General features: G+C 31.5%; 1 protein-coding gene across 1 annotated transcript in view; it reads right to left on the bottom strand.

Moving 5' to 3' along the window:
* Nucleotides 1–75: 75 nt before the first annotated feature.
* Nucleotides 76–21,527, bottom strand: part of sn (fascin domain-containing protein singed) — a 131,601-nt gene continuing 110,149 nt past the window's right edge. Inside the window, exons 4-7 of the mRNA XM_074140800.1 lie at nt 6,635–6,791; nt 5,172–5,333; nt 4,606–4,742; nt 76–2,134 (exon numbers count right to left, since the gene is read on the bottom strand). Of these exons, the coding sequence (XP_073996901.1) occupies nt 1,920–2,134; nt 4,606–4,742; nt 5,172–5,333; nt 6,635–6,791 (671 nt within the window). The 3' untranslated portion in view covers nt 76–1,919. The remainder of the gene's footprint in view (nt 2,135–4,605; nt 4,743–5,171; nt 5,334–6,634; nt 6,792–21,527) is intronic.

Consider the following 21,527-nt stretch of genomic DNA (forward strand, 5'->3'; position numbering starts at 1 on the left):
AATTAAAATTTCATTTCAAAAAATTGGAATAATTATTAAAGGAGGAATAAAAACAAAAACACAATAAAAATCATATGACTTTAACCATATTTTTTATTGTAATTATTTCTAAATATTCAATTAAAAAAAGTATGTATTAAAAATAATTCAATACGAAAAAATGACAGACTGATATTTTTTACTTTCAGTCAAGTTGTTAACGGAAGTACTTATTATTTTGATTGAACAACTATTCATTTAAATTATTTTGTAAGAAGCAGATAACTTGTCTCTTTTAGGGGTTCCAAACTTTCTTGAACTGCTCACAAACTGAACTAGAAAATATGATTTCTATAGTTATAACTGCAAAAATAATAATTATTAAATAAAATAAAATTTAATTTGTAAGTTTTTTCTTTAAATAAAATAAAAAAATAATAATAATACTAATATAAATAATAACATAATAATAAATTTCTTTAAGACATCAAATAAATTATATACTTTGCAAAAATTGTGTGTCAGACAAAACATACTATAATAATAATGCAATTTATATTTACAAATACAAAAGAAATTATATACTTATATAATTTTAAAACCCTATAATCAATAAATAAGATATTTACGCAATGCCATGAGCAATTATATCGCGTTAAGATAAAAATAAAATAATGCCGTGAAGCCAATCAAAATATTTGAAAATTAGCTAACGGCTAAATTTTCAATTAATAAATGCAACTTCTGGTTTTTTTCATTTTCCATAAATGTGCAATAATTAACACAAAATAATTAATAATTAAACGATGCTAAATATAACGTTACGTTAATTGTTAATTTAATAATCCTAAAACATTTATATTGTAAGAATTCGAAAGAAAAGTACATATTTTCAAATACCTCTATATAAGTATTATACGGTTCACTCAACAAATATATATTTACTTTACGACATTCACTTTTATTATTATTATTTATGTATAAAATGTTTCATGTCGCTGCTTCAGTTTTATTTACAAATTAAAAAACAAAAGAAAAAACAGCGAATTGATTAGTAATAAAAAAAAAATGATAAAAAGATTACGAACCATTTAAAGATTTCACCTCAATTTAAAAATAAATTACAAAATAAGCAATAGCACAAATTTGTTTCACTTCAATTTTTGTTTTGTTTGATTTTTTGCTATACAAATTTTTTGGCAGTTCTGCGCTAAAATTTGGCAGTTTATTATTATTATTATTTAAAATTCATTTTAAGTTTCTTTTGTTTGTAGAAATGTAAGAAAATTACATACAAAACGTACAAAAAGTCGATACAAAAGGAAGTTTATAAATTTTCTTTAGGTTCTTAATGAAAGGTTAAAAAGGTTATTTTTAGAAATATTTTTCTTTGAAGTTGCGTTTTCTCCTTAAAATTTTTTCTTCAGTCTCAACTACAAAAAAAATTACTTGATTGACAAGTAGAATTTATTCTTTTTCTTTTAATTTTTAAACTCTAATAACTAAGTCTTTGGACCTTCACAAAAAAAGATGTGTTTTTATTCATTATTAAAATTGATAGTGGATGCTTCTTAAAAGAAACAAATATTTTTTTTTTGTAATTAATTTCAGCAACAAATACAGTGAATATTTCAAATAATGGAACAATATAACATAATTTTAATTACAAATAGTTGCGATTCACCCTCTATTGAAGGTGAAGTTGAGGGAGGAATGAGTAAAAGAAAAGCCACAACCCTTTCTATTATAAGTTGATTATGTCAACATTTAAGATGTTTTATAAATAATTAAAAAAAAAAAAGAAGCTTAGAATTCCTTCATTTTTATTAAATATAATATTTATATGATATATAAATTAAGAAAGGATAAAAAATTTGACTTGGTATGTATGTATATTTATATTTATCAATAATAAGGAATAAGGACGGGATTGGTGAGAGCTAATATTCCCATTTGGTAGCGTTAGCATAATCATGATCTCCTAGCCTGAATGCACCATTTTTACCAGCACTTAGATAACCTCCTCCAGGAGCGGCCACCTTCAAACAAATTCTAGTCGGTTCGCGTAGCTCTATGAAAAATCCTTCTGGCGTATCAGATTCCACATTTATACCACCTTCTCCGTCAACGTGCCAATATTTGCCTGTCTGGGTCCCTATAAACATGATATAACAGTGAATATGACGATCGATAAGTTATTTATTAAATTTATTGTTTTTTTAGGTTATTAAATGCTTTCTGAGGGGCTATGTTGCACACTAATGGGGGCCGGTGATCCACATGGCAGTATTTCTGACATTTCAACTCATCCTAAATACAGTAAATTCCCCACTTAAGCAGGGGATTTAGTTATCAAGCATTCTGACTCAGGACATTTAAATTTTACCTTACAACAACACTTAAATTATCTAGAGTCCTTGTTCGGAAAGTAGTAAATAAAAATAAATATTAATAAATACCAGAATATTTATTTTTACTCTGAGACACACTATCTTCAGTTTATCCAACTCTGAATGCACTTTCCCTTGCGCCGTCACTGTCAAATGACCTTTTATTAAGAAACAACTAACATGGATCTGCATGAAAGTACGGTTACTTAAACATTTAAAACTAGCACTGAACACAAAAGTACGGTTGTACAACCCACTATGAAAAACTATCAGGACTTACGGACCCAAAATCTGAGTGGAGATCAGACTGGCATTTCAATAACTATTGTTTTTCAATCGTAGCAGTACAAAATATTTTGCTGAAGAACTAGTAAATTTCTCCTGTAGAACAATCTGTTATGATTCTTAACGAATCATTCATCAAGGACTTAATATCACATCGCTACAAGATGTTGCATTTCAACTATCTGGCCGTCTAATTCATTAATCCCTTAGTTAAAATTTCTTACTCTTCCCAAAAATTCTACTCAACTTCTAAAGCGGCGATGGAGGTCAACAATTACTTTTAAAAATTCACCACAGGGTGATTACTAATCTTACTTCTGTTTAATCACCATATTTACATTTAACAAATAATTATAGATAGTTATATAAAGAACTGTGCAGCTTTCATAATATCAAAGCACTATTTTTTCGCTGAGATAAAACGAAAGTTTAAATATTAATTGTAATGGGTTGGCAAATAAGTTCGTTCGGTTTTTGAGAGTGGAATAAATAGCAATTTTTTTGATACACAGAATACATTTTAATCAATTATACATTGACTATTCTTACTGATAACTTCTTGCCATCTTTCCACCAACTTCATTATACCACGTTCGTAGAACGTCTGTGGCTTATCGTCGAAAAGCCAATCAAAATGTTTTTTGACAGTCTTCTCATTATCGAAAGTTTTTCCTTCATGGAGTTCTGCAACTCTCAGAATAAATGATAATTAGAAGGTGCCAGGCTCGGTGAATACAGAGGATGAGGCAAAACATCCCAGCAGTTTATCCCGAATGCGGTCTGGCCTTGTCGTGGTGGGAGACGACTCCTTTGCGATTTGCCAATTCTGCACGTTTTGCGTGGATTGCATGGTCCAATTTGGTTAACTGCAAGCAGTATGCGGTTGACACAACATATCTTTTTTGTGAGCCTCTCCAGCTCCTTTGCCTTATTTAAAATGATAGAGCAAAATATGACGAAAGTGCCCTTTTTTCTTCCATTTTTACAGCTACGCAGTAGTAAGCACAATAGTAATGTTTGTTAAACCGAAATTCTTATAAAGGTTAAGCTTAACATAATCTTTCAAATGAACAGTCGAGTTGTGCGCTTGCGCCGAGAATAAAAAAGAAAATTGGAATGAATCTATACCAAAATAAAAACCGAACGAACTTTTATGCCAACCCGATATTAGCTTAAAATTAAAGCATTGATTCGTGTTCGAGACTAGATGACTGACTGTCCTTAGCTTTTTCCTTCGTAGGAGCCTCGGGTAGCTCCAATAATCTATTGAGAACATTGCCCAGAAGCCGACATTGAAAAGACTAAACGATAAATGTTCCCCATACTAATTATTAAGTTCCATATTTCTACCGCTCTACATCTTGATGTAAGTCTTTCAAGAAGAAACGTCCAGCCAAATAAACTATATTAATAAACTAAACGTCTCATCACCCGCCACTGACTATCTAAAACCAGCCCATTTTTATTTCATCCACATAGCAAACGTTATGGCATCTGCCTGTGCCATTGCAATCTGTTATTAACATTTCAGATTATTTTTTAATAAACGCTGATTATTGGGATTTTTTTGTTTAATACATTGTTTATTTACCTATTTTAGTCGATCAATACATTTATTGTATGTATTATTACCTCCAGCTATTTTTTATTCATTAAGTTATAAATTACTTATATATTTTTTAAGAACAGATATTATTTTTGTTTGTTACGGGAACAACGTTCTTAGAAGAATTAAATGAAATATTTCTTCATTTAATAGCAGACTGAGAATAGCTTAGTAAAATGTTGACTTGAAATAAAATAAACATTTGAAATAATCAAATCGAGACTATTTATTTAATTAAAACAAAAAAAGAATTATATATAAGAGAAATGCTACTCATATAATTTACAAATATTTGTCGATAATCACAAGAAAATAAGGGTAATAAAAGAAAATTAAAGTAAATACCTTTGAAATAAACAACACCTTTGTCACCACGTTCAACCTGTATAGTTTCATACGTGGCTCTATTACATTCCAGTCTTATATTAGAACCTGCCTTATAACCAACAAATCCTTGTTCACATTTCAGCACGAGAATTGGCCTAAAATACAAAACAAAATATAGATTATAAAAAATGAGGAGCAATTAAATTAGGTTGGTGGAAGTGCTCTGAATTCCACCATTTGGCTGGATGGTCTTGCATTTATTTACAATACCGCCAGATACTGATCGAGATAACACTGAATACAGGATTTTGCGAAAAATCAGAGCGCCAATGACTTCCAAGTTGTAGCGTATTAATTTTTAACTAACAGAATGTGGCCTAGTTATTTTATTTAAAAAAAAGATTTTTTAATAAACATTGTAAGATTACAATTATTTAAGCAATTTATGCAATGTCAATAATTCTACCCATTTTTATAAAATGTTTACTGCGAAAAAGTTTATACACACGCTGTCGATAATAGATTTATATTTTCAATAGAAAGAAGAAAATTAATTCTGGAACAAAATTATTTAAATATATTACCTATTAATCAAATAGAAGTAGTACTTGCACGTATCATCCACAGAATCAGAATTCGCATATAAATGACCAGATCTTTTGGTAGCCAGGAATTTACCATTATTAGCACGGAAACAGACAGAACCATCTCCTTGCCATACAAGATCGAACAGAGCGTTGGAAGACCTGAAATTTGAATTTATTGAAAATTCGAGTAAATAACGAAATTCTTTTCAAAATACTTGTAATTACATGTTCTTAATTAGCGCTGTGTTAATTGTTTTTAAATAAGTATTTGTTCTCCCTTCCACTGACTGCGGAGATACAGAAGATGTGTTGAGTATTCTAAAGACCTAAAACTGGTGTAAATTTAAATATTTTTGTTTTTTGTTTTCCTCAACTGAGGTTTTCCTCAACCAAATATTTCTTTTAATTTCAGTTTCCTACATATTCCGTGAGGATTTCTCGGACGCCATCTATCCATTTTTTCTTGGATCTGCCCTTTCTTCTTCATCCTTCAGCTTCCCATTCTAGGATTTTCTTAACCATTCCTCCATCTTCCATTCTTTTTACATGGATGAATCATCTCAGTTTCTTATCTTCCATATTATGCAGTACATTTTTGGAAATGTCTTCGTTTCTTGATCTTTCAAGCTTTAAAATTCCTCTTCGAGTAATCCATTGCAGAGGCTAGAAGTTTTTTTTTTTCTTAAAGCCTTATTCAATGTCAAAATCTCAGCGATCTACTTTGTACCAAGCTGCAATATATTTCCTTTTTGGTACTATTTACACCAGTGATTCTCAATCTTCTTTTTTGTCGCGGCACACTTTTAACAATTACAAAATTTGTGCGGTACACTAACAATAAGTTTAAAAGTATATTACTTATCCATAACAGTGTAAAATAGATTATGTTTATTAAGGGATTAATTACAAGTTAAATAATAAGAATACTTTTAATGAGAAATTTGAGCCTGATGTTTTTTGATAATTTCGTTTATATTTGGTCGTATAAATGATAATGCTACTCTCATATCGTCTTCTACATTTAATATATAATTTTTATTGTATGCATTTCTAAAATGTGGCGGAACACTTCAAAACTTTCGCGGCAAGCAAAAGTGGCGCGACACATTTATTTACAAAACATTATTTTTACTTTGAAGCATCCTTGATATTTTCGACTTCTTAATTTTTGTAGTGCACTGAGAACGCATTAATTCTTATTATTATTGTAAGATCCACAATATGTTTACGTGGTGTATTTATGAACAAGTAAATACTGCCTATCAGAAGCTTATAAATAAAATCAACTGCAGCCATTTCTATAGACATTAGTTGTTAGAAATCTCTATACTGAGATTGAAGTGGATAAGATTTAGAATCTTATTTGAAAAATGTTGTTTTTTTTAAGTGTTCCAGACTGCTTATTTTTGCCTGAAAAGACGAATTTGTTTCGTCAAAGCAAAGAGTTAAATACAACTCACCTTTTATCTCCAGAAGCTTGAATACCACCACCTGTTTCTAGAGTCCAATATTTATCTTGCATGGTTCTCAAATACCATCTTTTAGTGCTCGCGTCAAATTCAAGTTGGAATGTTTCGTGATCAGAGATTTCATCTTGATTTGCGGTTACATCAACACCTGAAGAAGAAAACAAGAGATGAAATTTAAAAAATAAAATATACTGTTATTCCATAAACCGTAGTGCCCAGGATTGATTTTTCATAAAAAATGAGAGGTTTGAAAAAAAAAAAAAAATCAAATCTTATATTGAAGTGAAACTCAAGCATAATGGAAATCCATTTAAAACAATTTTTGTTTACATTTGACATTCATTGGAGATAACATTGCATGCAACCTTCTGTTGTTGATATGTCGGTTGATCAACATATTGGTGTGGTTCATCTACTTTTTGGAAAAAATAGTAAGTTTCAAGACAATTTAGTTATGTAAACTACAGTAAGAGAAATGGTGTAATTGTTCTCATCAGATCTTTTTAATTCAATGTGTTGTGTCCCATTTAGAAGTTAAATATTTTGATTAATTACAAAATGAAGTTAATTGTATAAAACCTTTTTTTCGGTATTAAGTTTGATAACATTAATAAAATTAACACTCATTAACGGTAAGGATAGACCATGAAAGTGACTGTATTTTATATATGTAGATCAGGAAGTACTGATGCAATGTCCAGCGTATTTGGCTTTGTTATAGTTACACATTAAGGGCTTCTTTACGTGGTTTCACATTGAACGTATCAAGTTCTTTTCGCTTCCTTTACCACCAACGACAATATATATATTTTCTTTATTCTCATTAGCTATTCTCCATCACTAACTTCCTGTTTAAAACTTGTTTGCTCTACATTAGTTCTATCAGATATAAAATATATAATTGAAACAAAATAATGTTAATAATTAAGTATTAAAGAACTTAAAGCTTATGTCTCTGTGAGGTTATCGGAAGGCTCCAAGGTAAAAGAAGCAAATTCAAGACAAGAAAAACTGGCTTTTTTGGTATAGCGCTGGTCACAATAAATTTGTGCTGAGATTATAAAAGAAGGATATTCAATTTCTAAACATCTAGGCGGTTTTATTGAACATGAAATCGTATGAAGTTAATTCTAAGTGTGTGAAACTGCCAGGATGCATTACATTTTTCTGTTACAACAGAAACTGCACGAAGGACACCCAACTTTTCACTATACTGGAGAGTATTGGTTTAAAGGTGTCTGCATGTTTGGGTAATCGGGGGCAAAAGCGTATTAAGACGGCATTCTTTCTGATCTGAAAATCCTTCAAGTGGTAGGGCGAAGGAAAATGCTGTTGAAGTATTGGCAACAAAATTTATGGAATAAGTGAATCTCAATTCAAAATATCATTACTAGCCACCCACGTACGAGGTGTGGCTATTGCTACAAAACATTTTATTTTAAATTTATACATATTTAGTTATTATCACCTTCAATATACACCCCTCACCTATCCCTACAACGCTCCATGCGAATTTACCATTGTTCGAAACAGTGCTGCAAGTCTTTTTCTGTGAGCTCCAGCATGACGCGTGCCGCTTTTTCTTTCACAGCTTCAACGGACTGAAATCTGTTCCTTTTAATGCAGATTTGATTTTGGGGAACAGATAAAAGTCACATGGAGCCAGGTCAGGCGAATAAGAGGCGGATGGCCTAAAACTGAGATGTTGAACTTGGCTAGAAACGTCTTGCGACAGACATTGCAATGTGAGCCGGCGCGTTGTCTTGATGGAGAACCCCGTGACTTGTTCTTCCACAAATCGGGTCGTTTTTTTTCCTTACTCTTTCACGGAGTTGAGCAAGTACCTCACGGTAGTAATGTTGATTAATTATAATCGATATTTTCATCCGTTTTGGTCATGGAAGGGGCGACCCGGGCGGTCATCATCTCCAACGTCTTCTCGACCATCTTGGAAACGCTTGAACCACTTAAAAAAACTCGCGCACGTGATTAACATTCATCGCCATAAACTTCTTTTAATAAAAGATAAGTTTCAGTAGCGGTTTTACCCAGTTTCATGTGAATCGTTGCTCTACTATATGTGTAGCATCATGTTTTCGGCAAATCGAAACTAACACCTCCTACACAAACGACGGTTCCGATCAGACAGATTTCTCTACAAACAAGTGAGACGCTGCAATAGAAAGAGAAGGCTTTACGCTGCACAGCTGTCGGTCGTTAGGATTTGGCGCATGCATAGTTCTTCAGTAGCAGCATCAGTCTCGTTATTTAATAGCCACACCTCGTACAAAAGAAAGTAGGCGATAGTAATTAAACTGTCATGTCTCGCTTCCATTGATCTTACTCCTAACCAATCTATTTCATTTCATAATTAATTTAGTTCTATATAATAAAAATACTATGTTTAGGTAACAACATAATGGAGGCTTGTTAATACCCACACAATCTGTTTTAATTTAAGGGCAAAACTAATCAAAGAGAAAATATGTATTTATCTGTGATGTAAATATAATTCCTACGCACTTAATAATTTATTCCGTCCATCAAATTGATTTTAGTTACTTCAAAACCAGAATTTATTTAACTACACTGCTTTAGATGGAGAAATGGAGGCCGCCACTGCCTCTTTCAAAGAAAAAAAAAACCCTAACCTTAAGGAGGTTATATAAATTCCGTGTTTGTAGAAAAAGCCACAATCAATAAGTCTGTAAAATCAATAATAGTTCATAATTTTCAAAATTCTTCGAATACAGGCAAAACTCCGATCATACATTAAATACAAATATGATTAGCTTCTTTGTATCGTTTCAGTGTTTACATTTCATAATGTAAATATTGTTAGCAAAAAAAATTTGTGAATAAAAGACATTTTATTAATGATCATATCAGATAAATTGTTCTATACTTTAAACGTAGTGAACCGAAACAGATTGTATGCTAAATAGAGCTAAATAGTGTGACGTCATTACTCTATTTGCATAGTTACACAAGACGTTTGGAGAAATAGATGGCGGAGACTCTATCAGAAGAGAGTTCTTCAAAGTCTTCCTTTAATTTTCTTTATTCAATTTTAATTTTAGTCAAATTTTAAAATTTTAATTTCGAATATTGCAGACTAATAACTGAAATAGTTTTTCAATAAAAAAAAAAGAAAAACAGAGCAAAAAGAAAGCGTAGAGTAAAGTCAATTACGTGATTTTTTGAAATTTTAAATATAATTTTGCAAAAAAATAGCAAATAACAACTAACATATAAAAAAAGATGGACCTAGCGAGGTCACATTGGTATTAAGATTATCCATTTTGTTAAACATATCTTGAGTTTACAAATGACTGGAAGGTGTAATTTAATTGCAATGGTGTGGAAATATTATGAAAATGTAGAATATAAATTAACTGTATTTCAGTTCATAAAAGAAACTAGGCGTTCTTGGCCAGTTAACCGCAAAAACGAGGCTGCAAGATAGTTTTTAAGCCTGTATTGGTTACTCTTCCACTCTCTTTATATTCTAGAAATATCTTATTTCATTAATTAACGTTAATTTATGACTGGTAAAAAAAATAAATGAAAAAATATTAATTAATTGTCTGGGCTCTGCATGCAAACAGAAATTGAGTACAAAATACATTCATACAAATAATATTGAATTGAATATAGAAATAAATAATAATGAAGCACATTTTATGTGTATAAACAATACAAAAGCAAGTATAAGAAGAACAGAACAAGACAGCACAAAATATCAAAATTAAGGATAAATGTAATTTAGAATTTTAAATTGTATTAACTTGCTAAGTTAACCTAACAAATCAGACAAATTCTCCGTACAAATGCTGATACCAAAAGTGATGAAAATTATAATTTATTGATATTTAATATAATTCATAATTATATAATTATATTTATTGTTTAGGCATATTTCTCACACAAAGAGAGAAATAAATGAAAACAAAATACATTCTTACAAGTATTAGTAATACTTAGGATTAGAGTATTGAATATAAATAAAGAAAAAAAATCGAGAGCAATGGGGAATAATGTTCTAAATTAAATTAACTTATCATGTTCAGATGATGAGTCAATCGAGTTCTCTTCTTAAGTGCGGATACCATAAAGTTATAAAGGTTATACAATTTATTCGCATCATCGGCAGAGCTGCAAGATAAGAGTGAGACAAGGATCTCTTAAGAACTACCGCGCAGATACGTCTGTGAATACTTTGCTCTATGGTCTTTGTAAAAAAAGGACAATGAACAATAAAATGTGACAAATCATCCGAGATATTATCGAAACAAGTTGGGCAATAATAATAACAATAACAATAAAACAAGGTAATAACTTTCGCAGTTACAATATTTACAATAAATTTAGGAATAGTTACAGAAATGTAGTATTAATTAAAACCGCTAGATGGCACTTGCTGTACTATTTGGGAAGCTCTTAGTGTAAATAAGATTCTATTGTCATTCTCTCAAACCTCAGTACCTCCTTGATAATAATAAAATAGATACTTTGGTTTTTATAAAATCTTGCTAAATTTAAATATTTTTAACTTATTTAATTTATTATTCTTCATTTAAGTATATTTAATTTTCTTAAAGTAAATTAAGCATTAATTTTTAGTACATATTTCAGTTTTGCATTTTTTTTTCCCTTCCCTTAACATTTATTATTTTTAATTGATTGGGAACCTGACACTTAACATAACCCCGTTGAGGGCGCCCTTAAGATTAATTTTGAATATTGACCATTCAGTTTTTACCTTCTCACAGATTTAACAACTATTCATAGGCCAAAGAAAATTTAATAAGTCAATGGTTTTTCTTTGAAACCTAGAAAATTCTTTGAGTCGTATATTAAATCGTTTTATTAGAACAATTTCTTCCTAAAACTTCAAAAGAATTCAAAATTGTTTTGAATTGTACAAATACGTTTATATAATTGCATGAAATAAATTCCATCTTAATTTGTTAATATTTATAAAACTGTAGTTAAAATTTTATTATCAACTGAATAAAATATAATAACGGTACTTGTATTAATCCCCGTATGCACTTGTATATCTACAATATTTTTAATACGACAATCATAAAAACGCTTTTACATGAGTTGCAATAACCTTTATTAGGATAACCATAAATAAAGAATGAAATGTGCCCAAAAGTAAACTCTTGTTTCTATAACTTTTGATAAAGCCACTCAATTAAGATGCATTATTAATATAAGTGCTCGTCATATCTCGCATATTAAACGTGGGTTGGTAATAACTCACTGTGTGGGACAACATTTAACCACTGGCCGTCTCAGAATGCTGATATGGACTGAGTAGTTTTTTTACTTTTATCTTTTATTTATTTAGTTTAGACTCAAGGCAGCGCTATTATCTATCACACTCTTAACTAATAAGATTTCATTTTGAACTAAATCTTAGTAGAAAGAGGCTATAATAAGGACTTCTTTAAACGATACCTTCCTTGAGATTTAGATAAGACTGGTAACCTCTCCTGGATTATGTAAATTCTTGTAAGTTCATAAAGAAATCTGTTCTTATAAAATAAAAACCTACTGCATATTTACAAGTGTAATATCAATGAGGCTAAAATTATTCCTATCTCCTTTAGACGATTCCAATTGGAACACTAACGGCTCTAACTTCTGCAGAGAAAGAAATCAGGAACTCGTGTAAATGGGGCTAAACCGTGGTTTAACTTATTGGTAGGCCTAGATAAGCTGGCTTCCCGACTTCCAAAGCGTAGCTAGCCGCAATATTGATGCTGCTGAGAATATATGATAAGGATAACTAATTATCTTGAACAGTCAGGCGGTCTTACAAGTAATCAAGTCAAACGAACTCTGTTCAAGGCTAGTGTGGGCTCTGATTGGACATCTTAACGAGGATTAGTAGATAAAATGAGGACTTTTACGTGTAGGTGGGTGCCCAGTCATCTGGAGTATAGAAGAGGCAATGAGTTACCCGAGAGAGGATCTTGCGAATTTAGAAAAAATTATAGATTAAAGTGCCACATGCTTGGGGAGCGGATAGCATTTATAGGTACTATCGGAAAGAAAATGGAACGGCACAAGCAAGTATCGTGCCAGGGTGAATGACAGGTAAGGCTGAAGATTCTTCGGCTCTTCGGAGGAGCGAAATCCATACCTTTATAATTCAGGATGCTAACTTGGCCAAGACTATCTGCAGAAACATCTACATACAGCATTTCCAGCGCCGCCTGCCCAATTAGCTTTGAACACGACATGACGAGAGAATTTCTTCTAGTTTGCTATTACAAGTAAAAGAATGTAATGAACAAAACTGTTTAGAAATGATGGATACCGTAAAGCTTGATCATATTATCAAGCAAAGATTCAGAAATCGATTAAAAAGTCAAGAATATGTTATTCAGTAGACCATAGACATTGAATGCGATCTTTTATTGGCTTGGCCACTATATGACACGAAGCAATAGCATTTTTGTTTTTAAATCATTTATTTAGTTACAATCAACGCATTTTGCGTTATAAGCAACAATGATAACAATAAATAACATTCACACATATCAGAGTGGAGAAGTTACCCAGCGGTAACACTCCAATAACATTCTACATTCTACTGACTCTCTTCATCAGAGAGGAGGCTGTCTTTTAAGACGTCTAGAAGTGTTGTCTGGAAATGTTCTTGAAGATAGATATTGTACCAGTGAATTGTGGATGTGTTTGAATGTTAAGATGGAATTTTCTGTAACGTGTTTTCAGCAACTTGTGTTGCAGAAAGTCTGTGTGAATGGTTTGATTGGGTGTCGTAGAAAGGAGCGTTTAACTGTAGAGCGAAGAATTTTAGACAGCAAGGACTGGGATCCTTTGCAGATTTGAGTGTTTTGATTTGAACCGCCACAGTTCGATGCCATAAGCCCAGACTGGCTTTAATATACTTACATATATAAGTCTTTTGTTGTCCAGAGTGAGTTTAGATCTGTTGTCGAGTAGTCCATTTCAGTTGTCGGAAGTGTCTGTTCAGTTCTGTTCTCTTAAATCGTGTATGAGGATTCCTTGTAAGTCTTCTGTCAAGGTAAAGCCCAAGGTAGCGGACTACGTTGTCTGCTGGTAAAGGAATAAGATTGTAAAAGACAGGAGGAAGAGTGATGCGTCGAAGAGTGAAGGTAATATTTTGAGATTTAGTTTCGTTCAGTTTGATAGCCCCATTTTTTGAACCATTTATCTAAGGAGGTGAGGTGAGACTGAAGGTTTCTATGAGCTATTATTGGATCTTTGTCAGTAGATAAGATGGCACAATAGTATTTAAAAAAAAAAAAATTTAAATGTGTGATTCTACATTATAATATATGTCATTTATCTTTTTAATAACAGAAAATTAACAGAAAAGATGTTTCATCTTATTTTAATGACTGATAAGTCAATAAATAATCCACTCCATCTTGGTTTGTTTTGTGGTTCAAATATTTTTGAACAAGAATACTACTTCAAAAGAAGGTAAAAGGACAAAGGAGCATCCTTCTGATGTTCGAAGATGTTCATAATGAGCCTTTGTTGTTGCTGAAAAGGTAATTCAATAGCAAAGGCAAGGCTGCCTTATCGCGAGCCAACTGTTGGCTTACAGCCAATAATAAGTCGGAGTTGGGGGGAAAAAAATAAAGAAGAAATATACAAATATTTTTCTGTACAAAGAACATGAATGCGAAGAACATATTCAAGCGGAATAACATATAAGAAAGATCGTGATAGGTCGATGCTATCAGACCAATAAAAAGATCCCTCTCTTATATTTAATGTCACCTGAAAAAAAAGAAGAAGTTAAATAACAACCGGTAAAGATCAAAAGATATTTAAAAGGTTCTAAGAAACCTCAAGATCAACATTTAAGAACAGTCATATTAATAAGTTATAAAATGTTATTCTGATACCAAGAGTTAATTTGGTTTAAAAGCTAAGATACTAAGAGAGCTCAAGCGAAATATCCAATACATAAACACAAACGTTATCAGCAATAGAATGCCAACTTCAATTTTACCATTTAATTTGAGTACGTTATCAAATACTGATAAAACAACTAATAATCATCCTGTCAATTCAAAATTTGTGGAATTACTTGTGTTTAAATTATGTAATCTTGTGCGGTAATTACTGTGAAACAAGTAAAGGCATAATGAAGTATTCTAGGTATTTCTTATTCTAAATTGTTAATGTGATCTTTAGTTGTATTACCTATTGTAAAAAGATCTGGCATAAATAACTTTCTTTTACTGCAAAGAATAAGTTTTACCTTCAAACTTTGAAGTTATACTAGTAAAGTAATTGCTATTTTACACTGGCTACCCAATTGTGGGTAACGTGTGAAGGTTAATTCATGAAAATAAATGTTGGTATCTTTAATAAAATAAAAGAATTTTCGAAGTACCCCAAAACCTGCTTAAAATTAATTTTCTTCAAAAGAATTTCAAATAAAAGAGAAAGATTTTTGTATTTTGAGGTTAGTTTTTCGATAAGTAATTTTAAAAAAGAATTTGTTAACCAGATTAGGCGGTATTATTTTCAAACCTGAGAATTAAGAAACCTATTTACCAGGTGCATGCATAAGTTTTTTCTGGTTTAAGTAAGTGAAAAGTATGGCGCCAGCGAAAAGTACGCAGCGTATTAATTTGACACATACGTCATTTTGTTCGTCTGACATTTATAACTACAAACACACACAAGTTGAGTACGCCAAAAACTAACGTCTTCGTTTTATCGTTCAGTGATCATGTCGAGTTTTGTGCCAGAAAAAGAACATTTGCGGCACGCACTACTTTTCTTATTTAATCAAAAGAAAATGGCTGTTGAAAGTCATCGTTTGCTGGTAGAAACATATGGTGAACACGCTCCATCGATTAGAACATGTGAGACATGGTTTCGACAATTTAAAAGTGGTGATTTTAATGTGAAAGATAGTGAGCACTCTGGTAGACCACAAAAAAATGCGAAGACAAACAATTGCAGGAGTTATTGGATGATGACCCAACTCAAACTCAACGGCAATTAGCAGAAGCATTACATGTATCACAAGAAACAATCAGCAGACGTTTACGAGCAATGGGAAAGGATCAATAAACTCGGTAAATGGGTCTCACACAATTTGAACGGAAGTCAAATGGAAAATCGCAAAGTCACTTGTGAAATGCTGCTTCAACGGAAGGAAGTCATTTTTGTATAGAATTGTGACGTGTGACGAAAAATGGATTTATTTTGAAAACCCGAAGCGGAAAAAATCGTGGCTTTCACCTTGGCGAAGCCGGTCCATCAACACTAGTGTCTCAGTGTCTGGTGGGTACCAGAGCGGTATTGTGTATTAAGAACTCTTGAAGCACGGCGAAATTGTTAATACACAACGCTATCGTCAACAAATGATTAATTTAAACCACGCATTGATCGACAGACGACCGGAATGGGCCAGAAGACATGGCAAAGTGATTTTGTTACATGACAATGCGCCGTCTCACATAGCAAAACCAGTGAAAGACACCTTGAAATTGCTTGGATGGGACATCCTTTCGCATTCGCCGTACTCCCCAGACCTGGCGCCATCTGACTATTACCTCTTCGCATCAATGGGGCACGCGCTCGCAGAGCAGCACTTCAGCAATTTCGAGGAAGGAATGGTTGGACTAATGGTATTCATAAATTACCTGAAAGATGGGCGAAATGTGTAGAAGCCGATGGCCAATATTTTGAATTAAAAAATAATTTATTTCCTTTGAAAATTATGTGTTTTTTTTTACCAAAAAACCGAAAAAAAAATGTATATTTAACCAAAATTGCAGCATTACCATTAATTGAACTTATTTTTTGGGGAAAACTGTTTCAAAACAAAAGATACGGCAGTTTCATTTTTTGATAATATTCTAATTAAACACACTCACCAACTCAAAACTCATTGACCTTTGTTTTTGAGAACTTTATATTTCCAATAAATGCTCAAATTAAAAAAATATTTACTCGTTCAGAATCCAAAAATTCCATACATCGCCTACTACAAAAAAAAAGAAAAAGTGTAAGTGAAAATGATAAGTTTTAAACGCACAAACTTTAGTGGCAAGTTTCATATAGCGGTTTACGAGCATTGATTTATAAGTGCCTTGTAAATACCAAGCTCTAGTTTTACCAGATCCAGTTTTTATTGTTAAAAAAAAGAGAAGAGGTTAATTGTCAAGTACGTGTGAAGGTTAAAAAGCCCGCCTGGGAAAATTATCATTAATTTTAAAGTAACATTCCGGACTTTTTCTAATTGATAAATAGTGTTTTGGGAAATTTATCACCTGATTAAACTACTTTTAATAATATTCTACAATTATATTCCTCTAAAGTGAGGAAATCTAATAATTATCACAACTTCTGGACATCTAAATCTAATTTTCGAGTAATGAGATTCGTGTAAACAAACACCTGCGGTTATGTTTAAAGTTTAATAAAGTAAAACGGTATGAGTCACTTTCTAGAAATGTATTACTAATAATACTTTATTTGTTCTTAGAACTTTGTGAGATAACATTTTCAAAATCCAAAAGTATAAAAAAAGGTTGATTTGATAAAACTGCCAGCGAATAGAGCTCTTTCTAAAAACAATCGAGCTAATATCAATATTGACAATGTAAATATTATCAGTACTTAACAATATAAAGGATAAAGTTGGTTACAATTTAATAATATCGATTACTTTATCACAAACTGATAAATGCCGTGCAAATACTTCAGAATTTATTTGACTAGATTAATTGATCGTTTTTATGTCGAAATAATAATCGTAAACCCTTGTAACACACACTTAATTTTTAATTGGCAAAGGTAATACAAATAATTCAAAACAAAAGGTAATACAAAAAACAAAAAAATGCAATTTCATTTCCTGCAATTTGATAAGTAAAGAGTAAAGCGAGTTGCAAGTTACGTGAGTGACTAACTGCAACTGGTACTATTAGATATCGATTTTAGAAGCGTCGTCTCCTACAAGGAACTATAAAAAATCATCTGAACTTTTATTTTTACCCTTCATTATCAGAAAATATGTAACGTTGATCCTTAAATCAATGCCCTTGGGCAATTACCTTCAAGCTACTGGATTCGTTCCTTTCAACTTCATGAAACATAATCCATATTAAGCAAGAAAACTTAAGATAGAATTTCATTATTATTATGATAGAATATCTTGAATTAGACCTTCATAAAATATTTGATGAAATTAAATAAATTTAAATTCATCTTTTTTAAATAAAATGTATTCATGTATTAATTGTACAGTTTTAATAAGGGAAATTTATCTAAATAAAAGATCTGGTCAGCATTGGCTGGTCTATCTAATCTTTAATAAAGAATCAACATTTTTGGCCAAAATTCCAAATAAAATGAGATTGGCTGGAAGTTATGCAGGTTTTGAAGTTTTAATAAAATATTATAAATAATAAATAAATACCTATGAAAAATAAATATGTAATTTTCGATCAATTTTTGTAGTCCACCAGATAATGGCGAGTTAATCTTGATCCTCCTCTTCACACGTTGCACACTTAATGGTGTATTTTTCTTACCCATCTTCCCAGACACGTTTCGGTCTACCTGTTTTCCTTTGTCAAGACACAGGATATACTTTATAATACTTCGGTCATTTCTCACTTATTTATTTGTCTGCAACTACATTCTTTTTTTTATATATATATATATATATATTCATTCTGCCTTCCTTCACAATCTCCTCTAGGAACCTTTACACAAACTTTTAACTCGATCATTCCTGTTTTACTTACAATCGATAAGCGCTGCTAGTGCTCTTTCATATACTATTGTAGTATCCAGCATTCCAATCTATTGATCGCAGGCTATAAACAGCTACTCATTCTTCCACATTATTTCAAGTCTATCTCTACTCCTTCACCTCGCCTGAGGGTTCCATTTTAATACCTTCTTTTGGACATCTTCTCTAAGACTTCTACTGTCAGTACCTTTACATAACTTTCTTCCGATCTACTACTTTACATCTCAGTTTACTCAGATCTTAGATAGCATCGCCATTCCTTATTTTCGTTCCATCCTTAATAAGAAATATCTTTATAAAGGAATTTAGGCTGTACGGCAAGCATTACAATAAACGATAGAGCTAGACATTGATATAAAATAAATATTAAATGAACCAAATAAATAGCCCTTATAAATTAAGTATTAGTAACAGTTTTCATAAAACGTTATGAGCTAAAGTATAGATAACCTAATATCAGTTTTACGACAGAAGAATTTCGACTAAATCAGTTAAAGACTAACATAATTTTTTAATAAACTAAATCTGGAACATCAATGATATCTAGATTGTAGATGGCTGCCATCACAAAGGAACAATATCACTAAGTTTCAATAGGATGAAAAAAATAATTGCTATTTTCAGTCATGATATATTTTATTATGCCGAACTTTCGACCTAGGGACTAGGTCATCTTCAGGGCTAATTTACAATGTACTATTCTACGTCATTAGAGGGTTGGAGAATGAGTGTGATCGGTCTGTGTGATATGTGTTTGGTTGTGAGGTAGTCAGTGTTGCCAATTGTCAAGTATTTTATAGTAAGTTAGCGGACATGATGTTTAAATTGTTCGTGTCAGTGTTGAATTTATACTCTTTTCTGTCTTGGATATGTATATCATTTCTAATGAAATATCGAAAGCCAGGTTAGCCAGGAGGTTATCAACTGCTCTCTTTATCTGAGAAGGCACCTTTGAAGGCACATTACATGCTGCATAAGTTGCGTAAAGTGCATTATTTGATAAATTAAGGAATAAGTTTGATCCTTTACATGAAAGATATTGATCACTTAAATAAGTGGCAGGAGGTTTCCACTTTTTTTGGTAATTAAACGCAACTCTCCCGCAATTACCAAATAATTATTAAACCTTCTTGTTTGTAACAGATGTAAAATTAATTTTTAGCCATTTTACGTATGCTTGAGAACATCTAAAGCTCTTAACATTTGATTTTTCTTAGAAAAATCACTCGGAAAACTACTTATTTCCCGATATTAAGAAAAATACTAGCTTTACTGCCTTGGCAATATTTTTAGTAGAAAGGGGATGAAAAAATACATAAAAATGACCTATTGCGTGCTCTTCTTTCTCTTTGATAACAAGTTAAAAAATTGAAATATGATTAATAAATACCAAAATTTGAAATGCCCTAGCTCCTTTAATTTTAAAGATATCAATTTGCGGTTTCCGGTTTCTTTCATAACTTTTTATACTCTTTAAAATGGTGTATATGAAAATGGGGGTCAACTGCGAATCCTCACTTTTGGTATGCGGGCAGGAATCTAAAATCAGGTCACATTTTCTGAAACTAGAGGTGACGGGTAACAAATTTTTCCTCTACCATTTTTTCGCTCAGATCAACCGTTTAAGCATGAAATGCATTTGAGCCGTCTTAAAATGAACATCCTGTATAATAATAATAAAAATTATAAAATATATCATGACTGAAACTGGCAGTTATTTTTTTCATCCTATTGAAACTATGAATCAGTCACCAAAAATAATGAACAGTAATATCACTAAGTATTTTTATTAACTGCTGTTATAGATAAGTATGTAAAGAAAGAGAAAATTAAAGCTGAGGACAGATAAAAATATTTTTTATCTTTGGCTCCAGAAATTTTGGGATAAATATAAAATCTGGGGGACTTTTTATACCGCAACTTATGTAAGAAAGTTTTTTTTAAACTTCCAACTATAATTTTTTAAATTATATATTAAATTTTTAATAATATTATACAGATAATAAGGCCGTCAATTAATTTTGACATTTTCAAGAAGGCACTGTCTTATAAAAAAAAAAATAATTAAGATTATAGACCTACATGTGTGAAATAAGTAAACTTATGCGATAATAATAGCAGAAGTAGTTGGCTATAAGCAAAAGTAATTATTAGAAGCTTTTACAAGATAATTGCGAAAAAATGATACCATTTAAATCAAGTTGTTATTTCCGTTTAAAGTATTTTACACGAACTTAAATGATGTTACTAAGGCGATACCTAAAATGGAGAATAAAGAATCTTCAGTTTCCTGTTATTTCTTACGAGATTTAGTGTCACGCTATTCGTGCAGAGCGGAAGCGAGTGGGTAATCTTCTAAATGAAAGGAAGTGGCCATTGAAACACTTATATCCGGTGAAAGAAGATTCTATTCAATCTTATTTTATACTTAACAGCAATAAGAAATGAAAAGTAGATTTGTAGTAAAGTGAAATTCTGTGGACACAAATTTTTCCACTTACCCGCTGAGGGAAATTGAAGAAAAATTGTCTTTTCTTTTCTGAATTTCTATCACGGTAGATGTCAATTTTTCACAAAGTAGTGATTTGATTTACAACGCATATTGAATCTGGACTCGAAACTTATGGTCCTAAGTTGGTCAGAGGTCCCGGTAAATGTACTGTAATTAATAATTCGTTTATCCCAATTAGTGCTGCACGAGACCTAGACGAGGCGAGACTTTATGCAAATCTCGCCTCGGTCTCGTATGACAAGTGTCTTGTCTCGATCTCGGTCTCGGTCGCTCAAATCTCGGTCTCGGTCTCGTCGAGATATCTCGGTTTTTTGAATTTTTGTTTAAGTATTAAAAATGAAAAAAAAAATGACAATGGTGGAAACACATGAGAATTCCTTCAAAAATTTGTCTAGAATGGCGAAAGATATTTTTAGTATCTGTGCAACTTCAGTGCCATCTGAAAGATTATTTTCGCAAGCTGAGTTGATAATGACCAATAGAAGATCTTCTCTAACTTCTGACTTAGTAAAAGCTCTTTTATGTATCAATGCTTGGGCAAAGTGTATCTTAAAAACGAAAATTTGTGACAATAT

The sequence above is a fragment of the Rhodnius prolixus genome, unplaced genomic scaffold (assembly GCF_049639745.1).
Source record: "Rhodnius prolixus isolate KJV_2025 unplaced genomic scaffold, Rpr scaffold_6, whole genome shotgun sequence".
NCBI classification, from domain to species: Eukaryota; Metazoa; Arthropoda; class Insecta; order Hemiptera; family Reduviidae; genus Rhodnius; species Rhodnius prolixus.